Source organism: Panthera uncia (assembly GCF_023721935.1).
Source record: "Panthera uncia isolate 11264 chromosome A3 unlocalized genomic scaffold, Puncia_PCG_1.0 HiC_scaffold_12, whole genome shotgun sequence".
Lineage (NCBI taxonomy): Eukaryota > Metazoa > Chordata > Mammalia > Carnivora > Felidae > Panthera > Panthera uncia.
Genome location: NW_026057579.1, coordinates 33,585,793 through 33,609,852, shown reverse-complemented (window position 1 = coordinate 33,609,852; position 24,060 = coordinate 33,585,793). Strand labels below are relative to the sequence as shown.

The window sequence follows — 24,060 nt, the reverse complement described above, 5'->3', positions numbered from 1 at the left end:
TTCCCCGTTCATGCTCTGTCTCTGTCTCAAAAATGAATAAACGTTAAAAAAATTTTTTTTTTAAAAAGATAAATTATAATTGTTATACTTTGGGGCTCCTGGGTGGCTCGGTGTTTAAAGTGTCCGACTCTCGATTTCGGCTCAAGACATGATCTCACAGTCATGAGATCGAGCTCCGCATCGGGCTCTGTGCTGAGCATGGAGCCTGGTTGGGATTCTCTCTCCCGGTCTGTCCCTCCCCCACTTGCACACTCTCTCTCAAAATAAACAAACCCTTAAAAATAATAATTGCTATGCTTTGGATCTTTTAAATGCAATTAAAAGTCATTAAAACACATATACCACGTAATACTTCAGATTGAGTCATATCATAAGATTGCATTTTGCTACAGGTTATATAAGAAAATTATATAGGAGTGTCTGGGTGGCACAGTCAGTTAAGCGTCCGACTTTGGCTCAGGTCATCATCTCATGGTTCATGAGTTCAAGCCCCACATCAGGCTCTGTGCTGACAGCTCAGAGCCTGAAGCCTGCTTCAGATTCTGTGTCTTCCTCTCTCTCCGCCCTTCCCCCACTCACACGCATGTTCTCTCTGTCTCTCGCTCTCCAAAATAAATAAACATTTCAAAACAATTTTTTAAAAAGAAAATTATATATATTTATATATTATCTGTGTGTGCACATACAGAGAAATAGACTGATAGATATGGATCATAAATACATATACATATATAAAATATAAACACATACATACAATTGTATCTATATATACAAATACAGGCACATGTACATACACATATACACACTGATATATTCTAAGACAATTATGCCCATGATCATAGTACATATTTTAATATATAAATATATTTTAAGTTCATTTTAAGTAAAAACCTAATTAAGATATTCACAGAGTCAGACTTTCTATTAAAAAATAAAGTACAGGGGCACCTGGGTGGCTTAGTCGGTTAACCGTCTGACTCTTGATTTTGGCTCAGGTCATAATCTCACAGTTTGAGGGTTTGAGCCCCATGTCAGTCTCTGTGCTGACAGCATGAGCCTAGTTGGGATTCTCCTATTCTCTCCCTCTCCCTCCCCCCCTCCCTCTCTCTCTCTCTCTCTCTCTCTCTCTCTCTCCACCCCCCCCCGCCCTTTGCCCCACACACATGCTTCTCTCTCAAAAATAAATACAAATAAACACTTAGAAATAAACAAATAAAGTTACAAAATGAATTTCTTGTTGGTAAATTTCTGTGTAAACAGAAACATTTCCTATGTAAATGTCTTAGAGTGTGCTTTGTCTCCAGTTTCTAAGTCTCATTAAAATTAAGTAACAATTTCTTTTTTAAAAAAGGAACAATCTGTTGATAAACACAACTGACACAGGAATTTTAAAACATTAAACTGAGTTTAAAAAAAAGGAGGGGGCAGACACAAAAGATTACTTACTATATAGTTCCATGTATACAAAATTCTACAACAGGCAAAACTCATCTCTAGTGACAGAAAACAGATCACTGGCTGCAGGAACAGAGACGGACTGATCACACAGGGAGAGGAAGAAACTTTGGGGATGAGTAAAATGTTCTCTAACTTGATTTGGACAGCAGTTACAGTTTATTTGTTTGTCTAAACCCACTGAACTGGTGGTTTTGTTTTAGGTAAATTATACCTAAAGTTGATTGAAAAGTATTTTGGAAATAAACACATTTTATACAATCTCCTTTGCATATTCCTTCTCAGCCTGGGGACCCAGGGCTTGGTTTTCTTCTCCGGTTACTGATTTCCAAGAGGATGTCACGCTGCCCCTGATTTTATATACCCATTATGTACTGACAGCTCCCAGATTCTCAATTTCCAGCCTCGCTATGCGTCCTCCTCTCCAAAGTCAAACAACCAACAAGCTACCTAACATCTCTAGGTGTTGCCTGGAAAGCATCTGGAACTTAACACGTTCCAAGTAGAAATCCTGATCCCACCAAAACCACCTTTTCTCGAGTTTTCTTGATCACTGTAAATGGCACCATCTTTCAGCTTTGCCAAAAAACCGGAAGTCATTTTTGATATATGTTTATGACTCACACCCCATATCCCAAATCTCCAAATCGATCTTCATATCGTACATCAGATGACTCATATCCATGCCCAAATCTATCTACAAAATAGACACTGGATTGGGGTGCCTGGTGGCTCAGTTGGTTAAGCGTCTGACTCGACTTCGGTCAGGTCATGATTTCACAGTTTATGAGTTCAAGCCCCACATCAGGCTCTGCACTATCAGTGCAGAAATCCCTGCTTGGGATTTTCTCTTTCTCCCTCTCTCTCTGCCTCTCCCGTTCATGCTCTCTCTCTCTCTCTCTCTCAAAACAAAATAAATAAATAAATAAGTACACACACACACACACACACACACACACACCCCTGAGTAATGCCCACTGGGAAAAGGTCTCAAGTGGGACCAGCCCCCAGTGGGCATTACTCAAGACTCCCCAACAGCTACCCACCACACCTAGAACAAAGTCCACGTTTCTTCAAGAACATCCACTGATGGAAGAGTTAATTAAAAGCAGAACAAAACAAAAACCTCTTTGGTTCTACAGGATGAATGGCATGAATGATACACATTTACTAGACCTCTATTTTGATTACAACCATGGAATAAGAATTATTTTAATTTTTTTTAATGTTTATTATTTTTGAGACAGAGAGAGAGACAGACAGAGAGCAAGCAGAGAAGGGACAGGGAGAGAGGAAGACACAGAATCGGAAGCAGGCTCCAGACTCTGAGCTGTCACACAGAGCCCGACGTGGGGCTCGAACTCACAGACTGTGAGATGGTGACCTGAGCTGAAGTCGGACGCTTAACTGACTGAGCCACCCGGGCACCCCTGGAATAAGAATTATTAAAGACTCACAGCATCAGGACATGACTGAGCTTCAAGAAACCTGGCAACATCCAAAGCTCTCATCACGTGTACACGGGCAGATCACAGAAATTCCAGCAATTCAGGGCAAGGACAAGTTAGTCACCATCAGTGTTGCCTTAAGTTGGTCATGATTTTCCACTGGTGCTACTTTCACATTAATTACTTTGGTGAGATAGGGCTCTATTTCACTTTAAGGATAATTTTGTTCTTATATAATAGTGTGTTGCTAAACCATCCGTCTGGATGGTTCTCACCCTCCGTTTCTCTCCCTCCGTTTCCTTGGCACTGCTGGGAGGGACACAAAGCTGAATGCAGTAAGCTCAGGTTAAAACTGCCAGTGGGTCACAAAAGCCTTTAAGTCAGGGAGCAAGTTTTATTCAAACTGGTACCTGCAAACCCGACCTCTACTCTCCTCGTTGGCAAATTATACTGAAGCCCATAGGATATCGCTGTAATTTTGCAGAGAGACTCTACTCAAACACCTATAAGTAAATAATTCTCCAAACCTACATTTCAAATCTATTTCTCTCAAAATCTATCCGAAAGTTTCTATCCACAATTGCATACTTCCATTTCTAGAATATACCATTTCACATTAAATAATCAAAACTATAATTTGCCCAGTCTGCCTAGTCTCTTTTTTTAAAATCTAGTTCAGTAGGAATAAACATAAGCCAAGAACTAAAAATTAAATATTGGCAGGGGGCACTAGATTTAACTCTAAAGAGGGCACTAAAAGAAATATAGTCTGAAAAGTACTCAATAAATAATCTACAGGAGCTTAAAAACTGACTTTGATAACAGGTAACTGGAAGAATGGTGCAGTACTTACAAAATTAACTAACCAGAGACACAATTTCCCAAAATGCTCAATATGTATATATGTAAAGTTTTTCACGAAAACCACAACAGTCCTGTAAATACATTATAAATTATTAGGCATAATAATCTATTCACCTAGGAATGAATGAAATGAACAAAACAAACTGCATGTTCTATTTCTGAGTGTATTTCAAACGAGATCTGAAGTCTAATAAAGTCAGCAGAGACTTGGAAAGATCACTGCTTAAAAATTCTTCATATTTCTTATTTTAAACATTTATGATTAAGCAAGTTTTTCCGTTTTCATTTAGTGGTTTTTAAGTGGAAGGCAGCCTGAAGAATCATTTTTCTATGCGACAGCATCTGAAAGCGGCCCCGGGAATGGCATGCTGATAATTCCCAGGTCAACATCCCACAGGGAGCTCGCCTCGACTTTCGTCCCCATTTATATGAAAGTCATACACGCGCAGAGTTTCAATGGCAAAAGGTATGACATGGCTCATGATGACAGAGCCGCGTGCAGTCCCAGAATGACCCCTGCCCGGGCAGGACAGCTGGGCCCCGAGAGCACCATCCTCTCTGCAGGTGCTTCAGGCATCTCCAATTCTCCATCTCTGACTTCATAGCTCTGACATTTTACTCCCGTTTCAGTGGAGTTTCAGGTAAATGTGGGTGTTAAATCTGCTACAAACAACTGGCAGTCTCGAAATGGAGTCTTAAAACCATCGTCAAAACGTCAGGCTTCTAAAATCTATTTGAGGGGCACCTAGGTGGCTCAGTCGGTTGAGCGTCTGACTTCAGCTCAGGTCACGATCTCACAGTCCGTGAGTTTGAGCCCCGTGTTGGGCTCTGTGCTGACAGCTCAGAGCCTGGAGCCTGTTTCGGATTCTGTGTCTCGCTCTCTCTTTGCCCCTCCCCTGCTCATGCTCTGTCTCTCTCTGTCTCAAAAATTAAAACAAAATAAATTAATTAAAAATAAATAAATACATAAAATAAAATCTATTTGAGAATTTCCTGAGTTTTATTCTAAGAATCCAGTTATAAATGTAGTGGACTCTTAACAAATGTGATACTGTTCTCATTCTTTTTACTGTGTGTGCAGTAACACGTGCTAAGATACAGTGTTTCTGCGGAAGTATTACAATTAACTTCTTGAGGAAGTATTAATCTATCCTCAAATAACCAATACGTGATCAATCAACTATCTAGCCACATGGTCTCTCCAAACCAAGTTTAAAAGCTCCTTCCCCTAATGGGGCGCCCGGGTGGCTCGCTCGGTTAAGCATCTGACTCTTGATTTCAGCTCAGGTCATGATCTCGCAGTTCATGAGACTGAGCCCTGTGTGGGGCTGCACCGACACTGAAGAGCCTCCCGGGGATTCTCTCTCTCTCCTTGCTCTCTGCCCCTCCCCCGCTCTCTCTCTCTCAAGATAAGTAAATATTTAAAAAAAAAAAAAAAGACAAAAGCTCCTTCCACTATTACATTTATAAGCACACCCTCTTAAAGACACACAATAGCCATTCTTCACATTTTAAGATCACGTGTCTTATGTTTTCCTAGAGTTGGTTGTTAAAGATCTCATTTTGATTCAATACACTTGCCTTTTACAGAGCAACAGAAAGAACAGAAAGATACAACTTCTCCAGTTCAAGAACCTGCCGTCAAGTCAGGGATGTTGTCACAATGTCTGACAGCCAATCGCTGAGCAACAGTGTCGGGTTTTGCAGGATTAGCTCTAACTGCCAGTCCTCCTATCCCAAGAGATCCACGGATCTCCTCTCAGAATGGCTTTCCCACCCTTTGTAAAAACGGGTTTCTCAGATGTCCACATCCTCCACCACACCGAGCTCCTCGAGGACCTCAGCCATCCAACTCCCTCAGTGCGTAGCGCCGAGCTTGACCAAGAGAAGGCGTCCTGTACGGTCCTGTTGTGTGGGACGTGCGCACGCGAGTGAATGGTACCAAGAGGATGAATACGGGGCACAACCGAATTGGTGTGAAAAGACCACCACGGGCCAGAAAGGACTAACAGCTCCCAGGATGACAATGCGGACACAGGCCCCAAACACAGAACAAGGGTGACACAGAGAGGATGGTGCTTCCCAGCTGAGCTGATGTGTACAGCCAAGAGTCAGTACGTCATGCTGTGGCCAGAATGGCACCCACCTAGCAACAACTGGGAAAGACAACAGGAAATACGCTGACTTGGTAAAACAGGGTTCAAAGTATTCTGAAGGGCATGAATTTCTTGAATGAGTATTTTGGTCATTTTTCTGCGGGGATTCAAAGGTTTTTGTGCCACGAAGTAATAGGATGAAATAGTTATTCAGATCATAACTAAGACTAATTGATGTACATGATGGATTATAAGAGAAGGGTCTGGAAGTCACACGAATAGTTAAATAGTACGAGGAAATAAGCCCTGGCTCAGGTAGAGAATGTGAAAGAAAGTGCTAAGGATTTCCAAGGAAAAGTAAAAAACAAAACAAAACTCCAACTTTTTATAACATATGATCCATAGAAACTGAGAAGGAAAGGTCAAGTTTTTAAATTAGGGTGTCTCAAGAAAACACAGAAGCTGATTCCGGAGTAAAGAGTGATACCGGTTGGAACACTGGCTTGACCTCTTACTGGCTGTGACTTGGGACAAGTTCAAAGGAAGCCTCAGTCTTCTTTTATGAACAATGTCCCCCCTGGATGATTACATTTAATTCTAAGGCTCAAGAGCCTTCCTTCCGATCGGCAGGCCCATCTGACTGCCAGCCGGACACTGCCATCTCAACCGGCCTCTGCCTCTCCTCCATCTCATAAATACCACCACCCCGCCAGCGGCTCAAGCCACAAGCCAAGTCCTCCCTTTTCTTCATGCCCCACAGCCAATCTTCAATCCGGTCCTTAGTCTTGCCTCTAAAGTCCACCCCTATGTGTCCGCCTCTCTCTCCACAGTCCCCTCCTGGGCCAAAGCTACCAACATGTGTTGTCTGGTGGGGTCTCCCGCTCCCTCTGACCTCTGCTCCTGCTACACATACCCTCCCAACAACCCCAGCTACACGGCTTCGGAACCACAGTCTGATGAAGTATGTCCCCTGACGGGCTCCCACGGCACCTACAACTACAGTCCGCCCAGCCTGTCCCTCTGACTTCATCTCACACCACTGGCGATCTTGCTCACAGGCACCAGCCAGACGGGGCCTCTTTCGGGTGTCCGGCCACACCGGATGCTCCTGAGAGCCGGGCACGGGCCGCTCCCTCCTGCCCACGGGCTCTCCCCCTGGTTCACGTGCATCATCAGCTCTCAGCTCTCTCCAGTGGCACCCATGTTATTTCACTCCTATCTCTCTCTGAAATAATTTCACTTCTGTATTTGTTTACCGGCCTACTGTCTGCCTCCCCCCTGCCCCTCTTTACCATGAACTCCAGGATGGCAGGCACGTCACGGATCTTTGTTTAGAGCAGACTACGGCACTAGCAGGTACGTGGATGTTGAGTGTATTTGTTGACTGTAGCCCCATACTACTGATTTCTAAATTGGGTTGTCTTAGTATTGAGCTGTAAGAGTTCTTTATATACTCTGGATGCAAGTCCTGAATCACATATATGCTTTGCAAGTATCTCCCAGTGACTTGCCTGTTTATTGTTTTGGAAGTGTCTTTTGAAGAGAAAAAGGTTTTCATTCTGATGAAGGACAATTAGTGAATTTTCTGGGTGGGCCATTCTTTGGGTGTCATAGGTAAGAAAGCCTTTGCCTAACCCAGAGTCATAAAAAGCTCCCATATTTTCTTCTGAAGTTTTATCATTTCCAGTATCACAGTGAGGTCTAGGATACATTCTGAGTGACATTTTATGTATGGTGTGAGGGAAAGGTCTATGCCTACCTCTTCACATTTCAATTGTCCCAAAACCATGCGCTGCAAAGACCATCCTCTCCCAACTGAATGGCCATGGCGCTTTTGCTGAAAACCAACTGACCATAAATATGTAAAGGGTTTGTTTCTAGACTCTCAATTTTGACTTATATGACCACCCTTACGCCATTTTCACAGCATCTTTATGACTGTACCATAGCATCCATCCAACTTTTGTTGTGCCTTTTCAAAAAATTTTTTTGTTATTCAAGGTCCTTTGTATTTTCATATAAATTTTATAATCAGCTTGTCAATTTTTTTAATTTTTTAAATATTTATTTTAGAGAGAGACAGAGCATGAGTGGGGAAAGGGGCAGAGAGAGAGGGAGACACAGAATCTGAAGCAGGTTCCAGGCTCTGAGCTGTCAGCACAGAGCCGGACATGGAACTCGAACTCGGGAACAGCAAGATCATGACCTGAGCCGAAGTCCGATGCCTAACAGACTTGTCAATTTCTATTTTAAAAGCTTTCTGAAATTTTTGTGAGAGATTGCATTAAATCTGTATATCAGTTTGGGGAAAACCACCATCTTAACAGTGGAAGTTTTCCATCCCATGAAGATGAAATACCTCTCCATCTATGTATGTGTGTATGTATGTATGTATGATGTATTTATGTATGTATATATTATGTATGTATGATGCACTTATGCATGCGTGTGTGATGTACTTATGCATGTATGGTGTACTTATGCATGTATGTATGATGCATTTATGCATGTATGTACTATGTATTTATGCATGTATTATGTATTTATGTATATATGTATTATGCATTTATGCATGCATGATGTATTTACGCACGTATGTATTATGTATTTATGTATTATGTATGTATTTATGCATGCGTATATGATGTACTTATGCATGTATGATGTATTTATGCATGTACGTATGATGTATTTATGTATTATGTATGCATTTATGCATGTACATATGATGTATTTATGATGTATTTATGTACGTATGATGCATTTATGTATTTATGCATGTACGTATGATGTATTTATGCATGTATGTATGATGCATTTATGCACGATGTATTTATGCATGTATTATACATTTATGCATGCACGTATGATGTATTTATGCATGTATGTATTATGTATTTATGCATTGTGTATGATGTATTTATGTATTATGCATTTATGCATGATGTATTTATGCATGTGTGCATGATGTGTTTATGCATGTATGATGTGTTTATGCATGTATTATGCATTTGTGCATGCATGCATGATATATTTATGCATGTACATATTATGGATTTATGTATGGATTTATGCATGTATGCATGATGTATTTATGTACGTATGATGTATTTATGTATGTATTATGTATTTGTGTATGTATGTATGTATGTATGTATTTGTTTCTTTGAGTATGCTCTACACCCAACACGGGGCTTGAACTCACAACCCCAAGATCAAGAGTCACACGCTCTCTGGATGGAGCTGGCCAGGAGCTCCCATTTAATCTCCTTTAATTTCTCGCAGAGATGTTCTGTGGTTTTCAAGTGTTACTGCAGTTCTTTTGTTAAATTTATTCCAAAATATTTTATTCTTTTTGATGTTACTCTGAACGGAATTGCTTCTGTACCTCCCTTGTTGGACTATTTGGTATACATGGTGTTACCCCACAGGACTCAGTATGTTTTTCTTCAGTATGTTTTACGTCGGTGCTACAGGCTGGCTAATATCTATCGATCCATCTCTAAGTTTACGGACCCTTTGGCCATCGCAAAGCACTGTGTAACACATCTAGTAAGTTTCTTCATTTCAGTTATTAACTTTTCGACTCGGTTCAATCCGGTTCTTATTAATACTTTCTATTTTGTTAGTGATATTCCCTATTTGTTGACTCATGGTCATCATATCTTCTGTTATGTCTTTGAACGGATCCGTAACAGCTGCTTCGAAGTCTTTGGTAAATGCAACATCTGCATCTATTTAGAGACAGTTTCATTTGACTGCCTTTCCCTTGTTTGTCCTAGGTTTCTGTTTAAAACTGGCCATATTAAATAATATAGTAACTCAATTTTGATTGCCTTCTTTCCTTGAGCATTGCTGTCATGCTGTTTTTGGTTTTTTTGCCAGGACTTAATCTGCTGAATCTTTCTCACCCATGGCACGTAGCAGCTGATGTCTCTGCTCAGTTTTTCAAAGACTTGGGTTTTATTTTTCAGCCTCGCTCTAGGGGTCACCCCTCTGTCCGCATAGCTCAGTGGTCAGCCAGGGCTTAATAAGAGCTTATGTCCAAATACCTTCAGCCAGCAGGGCACTGCCCTCTGCCTATGTATCTACATGTGGGTTAGAGAGCTCATGCAGCCGTCCAGCACTTGTGAAGTCGGCCTCAGCTTTTACTCTCCCCCAGGCCCTCTCGGGCCTCCCCACAGCCAGCATCGCGTGGAAATCTTCTCAAGTACCCTGATGGCTCTCTTATTTCCAGGATCTCTCTATTCAATGCATGCCCCACATCCGCAGGATAGCAGGGCTGGAGGAACAGCCACTGTGCGGGGTTTCTGCCCTCCACTCCAAATCCAGTCAGCTGCCTCTGGCCAGCCCTGCACCAGCGGAGTTACTTTGCCAAGGAGCGAGGAGTGGAGGGAACCTCAGACAAGAATAGCACAGATTCCCACTATGCTGACTCCAAGTTTAGCAGTTTCTTTCAGTGGATAAATGCTTCTCAAAATGTTGTTTGTTTTGTTAAATTTCCAGAGCCCTAAAATGGTTTTGGTAAGTCTGTCCCGTCTTCTAACCGTTTTGGGGAGGGAAAAATTTGCCAACCTCTCTGTTCCTCCATAGCTGGAAGCTCTGTCAGTCAGGACGGGGTTTGGGGAGGCTGGCACAGAAACGCCGTATGTGCGGGAGGTAAATCAAATCAAACTTCCAACACAGACCCAGACAAGAAGAAACCTCCCCATACCTGGCGAAGTCTTCATGGCAAGAGCAGATTGCCAGACCTCCCTGAGGACAGTGAACTGAGTTCTGTGCACGGGAGATCATCTCCAGATCTGCCACTCTAAGAGAAAAGTTGTGAAACACCAAAAACCCCACCTGCTTTAACCGCAAAGGGCAGCCGTGCCACGTTCACACAGGATTCAGAGGTAGTGGGCACTTCAGATGCTGCTGTCCTCCCGAGGGTAGAGTAACCACCTCTTCAGGATCACCCCGCTAAGGGACACCAGGTTCTGGTGTCTGGTGACCAGAAGACACTCTTGAGTCCTCCCTAGAGACGTGCAGGCACTCTTATGTTCCTTGAGAAAACTTCACCATCCCTTGGGAAGTCCGGCCTTGCTGGGTGATCTCCCTGCTTTCCTGACCAGGTGTTCTCTCGGCCACAACAAAGAGATCTCACTGAGCTACAAATGTAATAAAAGTCATGAGGGATTTGGGGTGTTCTTTTACAGAGCCTTATTCATGAGAAACTGGAAAGGAGCTTAGCTGTATTCACTGGACCAGATACAAACAGTGACACTGATATATGAAGTCACCCAGTTCTTTCCTGTCCTCACACTGTTTACAGAAGACTGAAATGAACCAAACCACCCCACTGTTGGTTTGTAAAATCCAACTTTTGCTCCCACACCTGGCTCAGTAACATAATGAAAGTCACTTAATTGTTCTCCAAGTTGACTCAAATATACAAGTAAAATTGGGTTTTGGCTGCTGGCATTAAGCAAGATTCTCTCATCTTTCAAAATGTAGACTTTTATAGTTTACGTCAAGATTTAAGGCCTTTGGGGGCTAAGTCGGTTGAGTGTCCGGATCTTGATTTCAGTTCAGGTCACGATCTGACGGTTCGTGGGATCGGGCGCCACATCAGGTTCAATGCTGACAGCACAGAGCCTGCTTGGGATTTTCTCTCCCCCTCTGTCTGCCTCCCTCCCCCACTCACACTCTCTCTCTCAAGAATAAATAAATATTTTTTAAAAAGATTTGAAACCTTCGGATGCTAGTTCAAAATATTATCTGATTAGTAGTCCCAACTCAGCCTGTCCCAGTAAGTCAATAATTATGCATAAACTTAAAGCTTTCAATAACATCAAGAACTACATCTGGCAAACAATGGAATGACAGAATCTTGGGAGCAACTGAGAAAGACAATTATCTACAAAAAACGCATCCAGATTTCAGTCTGTTCTCGTTGCTACTACAACCAGGACTCTGAAAAAAAGAATGCTTGGAAAAGGCTTCACATCACCCCTCCCAGTCCCCAATTCAAAGATCTTGGGCCTCTACCAAGCAGAAGATTAGGAATCTGTCACTCTCTGTCCATCAGGGGCTGCATTTTAACACCGGGTCCCGACCCTCCCCTTCCCACCAACACAAAAGACCACGCATCTTTTTTCTATTACACTTTAGGGTGAAAAAATTTATAGGAGAAAAGCAGGAAAAGGAAAACAAGTGATTCAATTAATTCTTCAAAGCTCTTAAAAGCAAAAGAGAGACTGTGAATTACAGTTTTCCATAATCCACATTTTGGCTCAGAATGCCAAAGATCCAAGAAGTGGGAACAGGAAGAAGGCACCACGAGAGCCGAGCCAGAGCTGAGCCGGCCAGGACTTCTCACAAGTGGGGACCTGGAAGGAGAAGTACAGACTTCAGCCTGCCCTCTGGTTGTAGGTTTGAGAAATCGGTCAGCTCGTGCCCAGAGCCCACTCGGCCGTGTTCAAGTACACATTTGGCTCGCTAATCTCTGGCGAGATTCTGAGGTTACAAATCGAATGCGGCTCAGTCCCCGTGTTCTCAGGTTCCAAGTCTAGCACGGGAGGCAGACACGCACCGGCCACCACGTGCCCGCCACTCGCCCAGCAAGCCGCAGGGGCTCTGCAAACTGTACCTCACTGAATCTGATATGCCTGCATTTTCACGTTTAACGTCTGTGAAATCAAGAATGCTCTCCCAACCGGCAGCAAGTAATCTTCTTTAGTGATACATAATATAACGGTATAATGGCATCCTGTATTTAATGAAATACCGTATACCTCATTCAGTCTCTGCTACGGTCCTATGAGGTACGAATTATTATTGCTCCTAAGGTACAAATGAGGAAAGTGAGGGTAGAGACGGGCTAAGTAACCCAGATGGTGCGACCAAGCTGCCGAGCGGGTGAGGACAGGGTGGGGTGGCTCTATAGCCGGGACCTCAACCACAGCGTGACCCTGCCTGTGAACAGATCTGTACAGCACAGCACCACATGCGACCTCACAGGGGCCGTTCAAGGTGAAGGGGGCCTAATTCTGGCAGGAGAGGGGAAAGATGAAAAGGGGAAAGGGCTTCGGCCCAGAGCTTACACGCTGTCTGACCGTCAGGAACGCATGCTACGGTGGGGGCTCCCGGCAAACAGAAAGGAACCGAGCGTAAGACGGCAGAATGTGTGCTCCGACTACGAATGGCTCATCACGTCTGGGCCCGTCCGGGTCGGGGAGCGAGAGCCGTGACCCAGAGCGGGCAGGAAGGCAGGACAAAGGCACAGAGGTGCTGCCAAGCGGCCCAGCTGCAGAGAGCCAACGCGGAATCCGAGGCAGAAGGGAGCCACGGTCGGGCAGACAGTTAAAAAGGCCATCGCGGCAGGAGAGCACAGGCCAGAGCAGAGGGCAGGCCGCCAGCGGGCAGACTAACGTGAGCGTCCAGGTCCAAGGCTGCGGAGCAGGATGGACTTGGGGCATCAGGAGGGAAGGGACGGCAGTTAACGAGCGCTCATGACATGGCAGGTGCCGTTTTAAATGCGTCACAAGTGTGTCGCCCCCAGAACAAGCCAAAGCACCAAGAGTTCCTAGCGACGGCCACGCGTGGAGGTGACGAGGAAGCAGCAGGGATCCTGGATCGGCCTGGGCTGCTCAGCCGGAAGACGACGCCAGAGAGAGCGTCAGCGAGCAAGCAGGGGGCCGAGGCCCACGAGGCGCTCCGTGCTAACGAGGGCTGGGTGCGGAAACGCACAGGGCAGGGGAAGGGCCAGCACCCTTCTCTGGCCGGGGGGTGGAGGGGGGACACCTGCAGACAGCCAGCTCACGCCTCCTCCCCGTAGGGCTCGTTCCCCTCCTCCTCCCCCTCTTACTACTTCTAAACACCTCACCCTGCATCCTTAAGGATCAACTGCCAAGAATTATCTTTATCTCCATCTCAGAACTTTTATTTACTAAAATTTATTTATTTTGAGAGAGAGAGAGACAGAGAAAGAGCAGGGGAGGAGCAGAGAGAGAATCCCAAGCAGGCTTCATGCTGCCAGTGCAGGGCTGGAACCCATGGCTCAAACCCATGAACAGTGAGATCATGACCTGAGCCAAAATCAAGAGTCAGGGGGTGCCTGGGTGGCGCAGTCGGTTAAGCGTCCGACTTCAGCCAGGTCACGATCTCGCGGTCCGTGAGTTCGAGCCCCGCGTCGGGCTCTGGGCTGATGGCTCAGAGCCTGGAGCCTGCTTCCGGTTCTGTGTCTCCCTCTCTCTCTGCCCCTCCCCCGTTCATGCTCTGTCTCTCTCTGTCCCAAAAATAAATAAAAAACGTTGAAAAAAAAATTAAAAAAAAAAAAAAAAATCAAGAGTCAGACACTTAACCGAGCCACTCAGGCGTCCCTCGGAACTTCTAAATTTTTTTTTTGATATTTATTTAGTTTTGAGAGACAGAGAGAGACAGAGCGTGAGTGGGGAAGGGGCAGAGACAGAGGGAGACACAGGATCCAAAGCAGGCTCCAGGCTCTGAGCTGTCAGCACAGAGCCCGATGCGGAGCTCGAACTCATGAACTATGAGATCATGACTTGAGCTGAAGTTGGACGCTTAAGCGACTGAGCCACCCAGATGCCCAAAACTGAGAATTTTAAAAACATTTAATTCAAGAACAACGATAAACCTATTACATGCCAATATAAACATTTTTGTGACAAATATATTTTCAAAAACCAAAACAAAATTAATGAGAAGAGTGGCAATGTTTTACGCTTGTGCAAGTCTCTGTAACCCCCGACTTAACAGATGACGGCTGAATCCGCAAGGGCTCTACTGTGGTATCACACAGCAGGCTGGAGAAAGCCCCATCCTGCACCCGTGAGAGAATGAAAACGAAAAAGGCAAATCAAGTCTAAATGTCACAGAAACCGTCCTGACCTTCCCACCTCCTAGAAGGGTCTCAAGGACTCCCGGGGTCTCTGGACCACACTCTGCAAACTCCTCATCGAGAGGGGGGCAGACAATGGCAGTCCAGCGGGACAAAGAGCAGAGCAGCCAGATTAGCCCCCAGATCGGAAAAGAAGTGGGGACGCAGGAGAATCTCTGCCCCGTGTTAGCAGACACAAAAATTAGATCAAATAACAAATTCTGCTGGTGCCAGTTTCGTTTCATTGTTTGGTGGGGGAGGAGGGGTGCAATATATCAAAATCATGATCTCATTCCCCTCAATTCTGATATAACCTCCCTTTATCCGTAAAAAACACTGCTATAGAAAATATTATTGCTAATAAAAGTATGTTCTATTGGTATTGGGGGTAGGAAAAATGACTTACTTACAGAAGCCATCAGATGAAGCCCAGGTAAACTAAGAAACTCACCCAAGAATTAGAATGACAAACGTTAGCTTCCCAATAGTGTTCAAACTAAGATTAAATTATTTTACTTTTATACACGCAGGTTAACAATGAAGGAAAACAACCCCGAAATAAAATGGGTGGGGCACTGATCATTGCCCATAGAAAATCCACACACATACAGTGGGGGAAGAGCGGGGTTTAGTAGCTGGGTGCATGGGCTCTGGCACCGAACAGATTTGGTTTCAAACTCAGAGCCTGCTGAGGACCAGGGTATAGACCTGGGGGAGATATGTAGCTCTGGGAAGCTGAGCTTACAGTCTGAGAGCACAGGGCAGTTGTGAGGACCAAATGCGAATTCACTTCCGCACTTAATGTGTATCTGACATAGAATTTGGATTTAATAAATGTTAGCTTTTCATGGTAACTTAGCTATTATCAGTTTATTAGCGATTAAAGTTCTATTGTCCTTTGGGGATTTTACCCTATTCACTTCTTAACTTTTATTCTTCCCTTTCATTGGATTTTATTTGCAATCCTTTAAAGTTTGTTTTCTAACCATTTTAAAGCTCTGGTGTTTAAGAAAAAAGCTCTGCATAGTAATCTAAATAACAGCTCTCTAATCACTGGGGTTTAAAAATCTTTTTTTATGTTTATTTATTTTTGAAGGAGGGAGAGACAGAGCATTAGAGGGGGCGTGGACAGAGAGGGAGACACAGAATCCGAAGCAGATTCCAGGCTCCAAGCTGTGGGCACAGAGCCCGACGCGGAGCTCGAACTCACAGAGTGCGAGATCATGACCCGAGCTGAAATCAAGAGTCAGACGCTTTAACCGACTGAGCCACCCAGGTGCCCCCTTCATGAAATTTACACAAAAGCTCAATTTTCACTGTAAAAAATAGATGCCAATCACTTCTATTACCCTCTGTCTATCTTTCCATAATTGCTCTAAAATGAATTATTTAATAAGCTAGCAACAAGTAGGAGGAGGTCAGCACTTTTTTCCCTACACAAATCAATTATTCAGAACTATTTTAAAATTCTATTTCTTGTCACATTAAAACAGCATTTTAAAATCTGTATTTATTATGTACTTTATAAAGCCATTCACAATACAAAGGCTCAATGGTGCTTGCTATCCTTCCAAAAAACAACTAGGATTTTTGTGCTGTCTGCTAAACAGGTGAACGATTTTTGTTTCTCCAAGTAAAACACACACACACACACACACACACACACACACACAACCTTGAGCAGAATTTCGGTCAATAAACAATCTAACAACATCCAGGAATTTCACAGATCTCCACGCGTGACAGTTACTGGTTTTGTGACTGTGTTCTAGTGAATTCGCCTTCTGGAACCTCCGTTTCATGGTCTGTACATAAGTTACACCCTCCCAACCCCCGTTGGGCGGTTAAATGGGATGTTTGTCAAAAGCACTCCGCAAGGTCACTGGCACCTGAAGCCGCTCCATCATTCAAATGCCAAAGTCAGAGTCCAAAGGCTCGATTGCATCACACTGCTTCTAACACCGTGAAGACAATGCTCACACGTGTCAACACATGTATGGTAGAAACGCACCACAGGCGGTTCATCAGTTAGCAAGCCCTGATTTTCCAAAACCACTTCCCCATTTCTTACCTAAAAGTGAAAAAACAAACAACCCGGTCTCAAAAGCTTTCATCCTCACAAAACCTCAACAAGGACCACCTCTTTTATGTAAGTTGCATGTGTTATGACGCATAACTGAATGAGTTTGCTCACCATTCTAATACATGGTTATGTGAGCTTTTTAATGTTTCTTTCAACATTCTGGCAAGGATTAAGATCTTAATGTAAAAGTAAAGTTAGTTTTTATATTGGGAGGGGGACAAAACAGAAGAGACTCCTAAATATGGAGAACAAACTGAGGGTTACAGGAGGGAGTGTGGGAGCGGGGAGGGGGCTAAATGGGTAAGGGGCACTCAGGAATCTACTGAAATCATTGTTGCACTATATGCAATTTGGATGTAAATTTAAAAAAATTAAAAATGAAATAAAAAAAATAATTAAAAAAAAGTAACATTAGTCTCCAGAAGTACCCAAAACCAGAAGATGAGTCCTTACACTTTGCCAATGAAAAGCACTCTTCTTATTTTTAATTACGATAATTTTCTAGTTATTTTTAATAATACAAGAATTATTGTTTTAAAAAGAAGAATATATTCACCTAATTGGATAATATCTCCAAAACTTTTGTTTTTTAATGGATTAATTTGGAATAAGATATTAATCTGACATTTTAGACAGACGTGATGTGGCAGAACCTCATTGAACAAGAAATCTGTGCGCATTTCTCTTTATTCTAACACATTCAGATGAAGAGCACCACCCAAAGTAACACCTTTATTTACTAAGGGAGGTGTATTAGTCTCATTAGCATCCCTACATTGATGTAATCCCCCTACTTTATATAAAAACCCTGCGTAAGCCTAAGGAAAAAAAAAAAGCTTCCCTTACTTGCTCAAGGATGACTGAACCATCTTAACAGAGAGATCCAGTTTACGATTAGAAATAAACTTGGACTTCAAATACCTCCAAAAGAGACTGCATTGGTGAAATGGTATAAAGGGATCTGAATCACAGCCTTTCCTGAGTGCAGGATTTTATGGAACGATGCTATGTCCTCAAGATTCTTCAGAAATCCGACAGAACCTGGACATCCTATTACCCATCACCAAGTAATAGTTTTTCCTCCTTGTGAGAACTGAGCATACTTAAAATCCTTAGACCCTAAGCACAATATGCCACAAGGCCACTGCACCTTTGTAGATAAAGATACCTGCGTCTGTGTTCTACAGAAGAGTAACACACAAAACTCACCCTTTGCTGGGGACCCTCTCCCTGTTGGCTCTCACTACTTTTCCTCAATCAACTTAGGGTATTTCTTTTCTAATGATGCATCCTCATGATCATAATGCTTAGAAGCAAAAAGTTTGAGTCCCCGGTGCAATCAGACCCACCCACCTAGTTCTAATCCCAGATCCATCACTTACTAACCTCTGTTTCCCTGTGAAACAGATCTGACACAGTACCTCCAAAGGCTTAAGTGCGGGTGCATGTGCTTTGCACAGTGACGAATACACAATAATTACTGAAGCATTACCTATTATAAACATAAGATAACATAAAAAACCAATTTTGGGGCGCCTGGGTGGCTCCATCGGTCAAGCGTCTGACTTCGGCTCAGGTCATGATCTCGTGGTTCGTGAGTTCGAGCCCCACGTCGGGCTCTGTGCTGACAGCTCAGAGCCTGGAGCCTGCTTCGGATTCTCTGTCTCCCCGTCTCTCGGCCCCTCCCCTGATCATGCTCTGTCTCTCTCTGTCTCTCAATAATAAATAAATGTTAAAAAAAATTTTTTTAATAAAAAATAAATCAATTTTAGAATTACTTATGGTTTTACAACTGAAATTCAACTTCTAGCCCAGCAATACCAAAAGAGCCTGTATCTTTATCCCAAACCACTACAAGGCTTCCAAACATGGTCCACAGAGAGCATAAAAGAAAACATCTAAGAGTCCAGTTTCCTTCCTGCCACATGTTATTCCCTCTCCTGGGAGGATAAGATTGTCCTCAGTGAAGTTAATATTTTCCCCAGAGTTCCTGCTGAGCCACGAACCACTGCTAATTAACTTCATGAGGACAAATTTTCAAGTGACTTGAGGTTTCTGCCTGCCAGATGCCATTTCCGAGATCATCATTCCTTCCTCATAGAGTTGGGGCAGTTCCTAACGACATTTTTATCTAGGAATCCATACCGCAGGAGTCTTGTTAGTACTGGCAGGTAACAGGTGGAAACAAACCTGGACGATCTGCTCTTTGGGGTCCTCCTGGACTGAGATAATGGCCAGAGCAGCTCTAACTGCCTTTTCTTTCCTTAACCCCACCCTGACCCCTGGGGGCTGCTGCTCTACAAGAGCCTAAGGGGCAGAAGAACACGGAGGAAGGGGGCAGGAACCAGGAAGAGAGCTGTAAGTCAAGCCATGGAGTGCTGTAGCAGGAACGAATATAATCTGTCTGGAAATACGAAACCAAAAGCAGATGAAAAAAATACTCAAAAGCAAGAGTCACAAAATACTTATTCAACAGAACAGAAAAGATAACCTCACCTACCGAGAGCTTCTATCATCTATATGCTCAACAATGGGACCAAAAAATAAGTAAAAGATCCCCACCGAGTTCATTTTCTGGGAAGAAGACAGGATGAATTCCAACGCACAGCACTCAGCGTGATGGCATTGAGCGCTTACAGCAAGCTTTGACATGGTATCAGGAGGAAAAATCCCCAGCAGAATATCTGTAACTAAGAATGACCTCTGAGAGCAGATCGTCCGGAATGTGAACAACTCTTCCTCCTGGCCGAACCCTGTATGCAAACAAAAGCTCACCTGGATGCCCAGAGTATGAAGCAGGTAGGCACGTGCTCTTTAGCTGAGTCACCGGTTTAATCTCATTTAGACCCCAAAAAGTGAAGTGACTTGGCCAAGGTCCCAAACCAAAGAGTCTGAATTCAAACCCATACTCCAAACCAGTGCTCATCCGGTCAACCACTAAGGCCATCCAGGGCAAGAGTCCGAATTGGGTCTCTGCTCATGACCTAGCCTGCTGTTTGTCATCATCCATAAAGGAGGCAGCTGAGGAAAGTATTTGTCAATACGTCTCAAGTCTTAAAAATACACTTTCGCATAATTTCTACTTAGCACCAAATATCTGTACTGTTTCCAACTGTTTCATTCTACTGAACATGTAGTGAATGGGTGACGCACACACGGTCTGGGTTTGACTACTTTCCAAGCCAGCCGCTCCCTCCTTTATGCTTCCCCAGCCCTGAGTACATTCTTCTTTTCTAACACTCATCGCAATGCGATTGGGAGTGTGACAGTAAGCATCTCGCTGAGACAGAGCACGTCCTCGTGTGCAGCACTGGGTCCCAGCACAAGCAAACAAGTATCTGTTGTGCGACTGTCTTAACGTCTCCAACCCAACATGCATTTCACAGGGTAAGGACCCTATCTCCATTATCCGTAAGTTTCTGGAAACACCGAGGCAAACAAGATATGTTTGTTCAAGTCGGTGGAGGAGGTGGGGCGATATAACGGTAAATTTAAAACTACTTTCCTACACCTCTTACGATATAATCCCGTCCACAGCTTGGCAACCCGTCAGACAGGTACAAGTTTACTGTATATATCTACACCTTTTACGTTTTTTTCTCTAGACCATTTGTTTTGTTGAAAATTACGTGCCAAGTTATAATGAAAATACTTCAGGTGAACTTCTCTCAGTTAACGGGCTTTTCTACTCTTCCTGTTGTAATCATCCCACATTTCTGCTCTTTGTATTTAAATAATGGCAGTCCCTTTGTGCTGTGTTCCAGAAGTCTGAGAATTTTCAGAACTCAAAATAAGTTTTCCCATAGAAAACTTAGAAAACAAAAAACTAACACGAAGGGCTCTTAGGTTCCCACGCCTGTCCACAAAGGCTTATTTAGCACATCAGAATAGCACAGAGCCCAGCCACACAGTGCGGCCTTCTCCGGGAAAATGCCTCCCTAATTCCAGGCGGGTATGCCCGAAACACACTTCTACTGCCCTTCCTCTTCTAAGGCCTACACCCACTCCCCCATTCCCACCCATTGTGCTTCCCTCCTCCCGTTCCGCAAACCCCCCCCCCCCCCCGCCCCGGGGACAGAGATGGAAGGGAAGTCCAGCACCTACGTCCAGGTTCAAGAATGAGATCCGGGACTTTGCTGCAGGTAGCACAGGAGACAGAGCTACTAGGCTGGCAGCCCCGAGGTGGAGGTCAGGGCTCTACAGGAGGCAGAGGCTGCAGCCCAGCAGTAAGGGCTCGAGGAGACTACCGGGAAAGAGCTTGCTGTCATGCAGAAGTCATGGTATCATTCATTCATGCATTCATTCATTCATTCGATAAATGCTTACTGAGAACATACAACCTCCTAGGTGCTGCACTACATTCAGAAAACAAAACAGACAGCGTGTGCCTGCTGTTTTGCCTCCCAGGGGACATTTGAAACTATCTGGGAACATTCATGGGTGTCCCAACTCGAGGGGGAAGGTGGTACCAGCACCTAGTGGGTGGGGGCCAGGGATGCTACTCAACAGCCTGCTGTGCTGTCCCCATGTCAGCGTGACCCAGCCTGAGGTGGCAGCAGGGTGGAGGCTGCCGGCTTTAAGCAATTTAGGACAGCTCCTCTTGAGAAAATTATCACAGTTTAGAAGGATTTTTAATGTAACAGAACTGAACTGTGATCTGATTCTATCAGAGTGAAATGAGCATTGATATGTACAAAGAGGGACACTTACTTGTGCATGTTCTCCACTCCTATGATGATCATGATACAGTAGGAAATTCCACTTTGTACGAGAAAATGTAAGGCATACCTATAAAAATAAGAGCACCGTTAGAAGAGGGACACCCATCCGCAGACATCAAGCTGGAGCCATTTAGGCTACAAAGTGCTTCTGTTTAACACGAAACAGCCCCAGATAAAGAATAAGGAGTCTCACTTCCACGGCCTAAAATTCTGTGAATACCTTAGAGGGAGTCCCACATCACAAGCCCCAGAAGAGCTGGGAAAATTAAACGAAACCCCATAAAGGCGCACTCAGTGCCCTGGCATGCCGCGTTTCCTAGCTACGTGAAAGCACTGTAGGGTTATGTGGCTCAAGGATTACAGCTTTTTCCATAACTCAAGGCACAATGACGAAAAGGTAATAAATCTGGATTTCAGAACAGTCCCGACAGAACATTAGTTATTTGTTTTCCCAAATACCTAAACTGCTTCTCCTAAAGCAACAAAGAGTACCAAATGGTAGTATTTACTACAAACCAGGTACCCCCAAATCTATTTATTCTGAAAACACGATGGCTCTAATCAAATAATCTTCTAATCCTTAACCTGCAGTCACCTACCCATAAAAAAATTCTGGCTAACGTGACACAGAAGTTCCTAGTGTTCTAATGTAGAGATCCACCACTGAATGAGAAAACTAACTTATCCATTCATTTCACAACATTCAGGCAAAACATGATGAACATCTCGGTTTCAAACTCAATCCAAGCCATCCCTGAGATCACGCATATATGGACACACACACAAACTTACAATTTTCTTTCCCCATCGATGGCATGAATAATTTATGAAAAAAATTTTCATACCCTTGTATACAACTTACAATATAAACAAGGATCTTAACCTATGATTAAAATTATTTTTTAACCTAATCATTATGGAGTCACAGGCATCACCAATGTGGAAAAGTTACTTAAATTTTTGAATAAATTTTTCCATAGATATATTATGAGAAGTAGGCGCCACGTCAGGGCCACAGAAGAAACATATTTTATCCTCTATACAGAGTATGCCAGTCTGTCTGTCTCCGCTTCCATCTAACACACACACACACACACACACACACACACACACGAAAATGACATCGGCCTGGAATACCACTCTAACCAGAAAGTCATAAGAAAGCAGAAAAACACGTATGAATATAAACTGAAACAGAAGGACGCTTTAAAAACATTAAAACACGCACTTTCCTATTTCTAATTAATCATCCACCTCCTATTTGTGGCCAGCATTGACAATTCACGGACACATCTAATGTGGAAATGCTGAAGAGGACTGCTAGACACATTAAGGGCTTTATTAACTGAGAGTAGAACTCAGTAAAGACATTCGTCTTGGGGTGACTGGGTGGGTCGGTTGGTTGAGCGTCCGGCTCTTTCGGGTCAGGTTACGATCTCACGGTTCATGAGTTCAAGCCCCACATCGGGCTCTCTGCTGACGGTGCAGAGCCTGCTTGGGATTCTCTCTCTTCCTCTCTCTCTCGCTCTCTCAAAATAGATAAACTTTAAAAAAAAAAAAAAAGACACTCATCTTAAAAAAATGTTTTGAGGACTCTTGGGGAAATACGTATTTTTTTCCTTTTCTACGAGTAAATTTCCTTGGAGCACAGGGATAGACAACAACTTTAGAAGCTAAGGGTTTCATTTCTCAAACAGCACCATGCTTCCTTATAGCACCTTCAGATGCCCCGTCCCCTGGCATCACTGTTCAGAAAATGTGCTTGGCGATCCTTTGGGGTGCAACATAACGCTCTGCCAGCCTCCTGTTGTACAAGCTTTTATTACCGTGACAGTTCAAGTTCATCCATGTGAAGCAATCTGCCGTCGCCTCTGTTCCATCCACCTGCACGACAAGCATCAAGGTGCTTTTCCGCTCGCATATAAGGCACTGGTGGACTTCTTCACAAGCACCCACATGCGCTCACCCCACTTGCTCTCCTTAGTAAACTGAGAATAAATACGGAGTGGCCACTGAGTATTTTTCAGGCTTAGGAGGTAATAATGAAAGGCGTTGACTGGGGAATCTGGCACACAATAAGCACTCAACTCTTAAGTATTGTTAGTAAAGTAGAAATTCCAGATAGGAGGTATCTTAAAAGTCTATTATAATCCAACCCTCATCATTTTAGAGCTGAGGAAACTAAGTCCTAAAGTCACATACCTAGTTAATACCCTAACTGATGGTAAAACTCAAGTTGTTTCTTCCTGGGCAACTCACCTACTGGCTGACACTTCAAGGGGCCGGGTGGGAGGGAACCCACACACTTGGCTACGTAGTCTCTCAAGCTGCCCGAGGGCTTGGAAAACAAAGGGATCCTTTATCTCAAAACTTCAGTTTGTTTTTAGATCTCACATCTTACTCATTTTGAATTTCAAATCACACACAGGTATAAATTTTACTTCTAGCAAAAAAGGACACAAGTTGAAAAGAGGTTGAGAAAGGATTTTGGCTCAGGTCACGATCTCATGGT

At 43.7% G+C, this 24,060-nt stretch overlaps 1 protein-coding gene across 3 annotated transcripts in view; it reads right to left on the bottom strand.

The window, feature by feature from the left end:
• The window catches only part of MBOAT2 (membrane bound O-acyltransferase domain containing 2), a 128,573-nt gene that overhangs the window by 52,139 nt on the left and 52,374 nt on the right, over positions 1-24,060 (bottom strand). For all 3 annotated transcript variants that reach the window (XM_049652575.1, XM_049652574.1, XM_049652573.1), the window contains exon 3: positions 21,538-21,615. In XM_049652575.1, coding sequence (XP_049508532.1) covers positions 21,538-21,569 — 32 coding nt within the window. In that variant the 5' untranslated portion in view covers positions 21,570-21,615. The remainder of the gene's footprint in view (positions 1-21,537; positions 21,616-24,060) is intronic.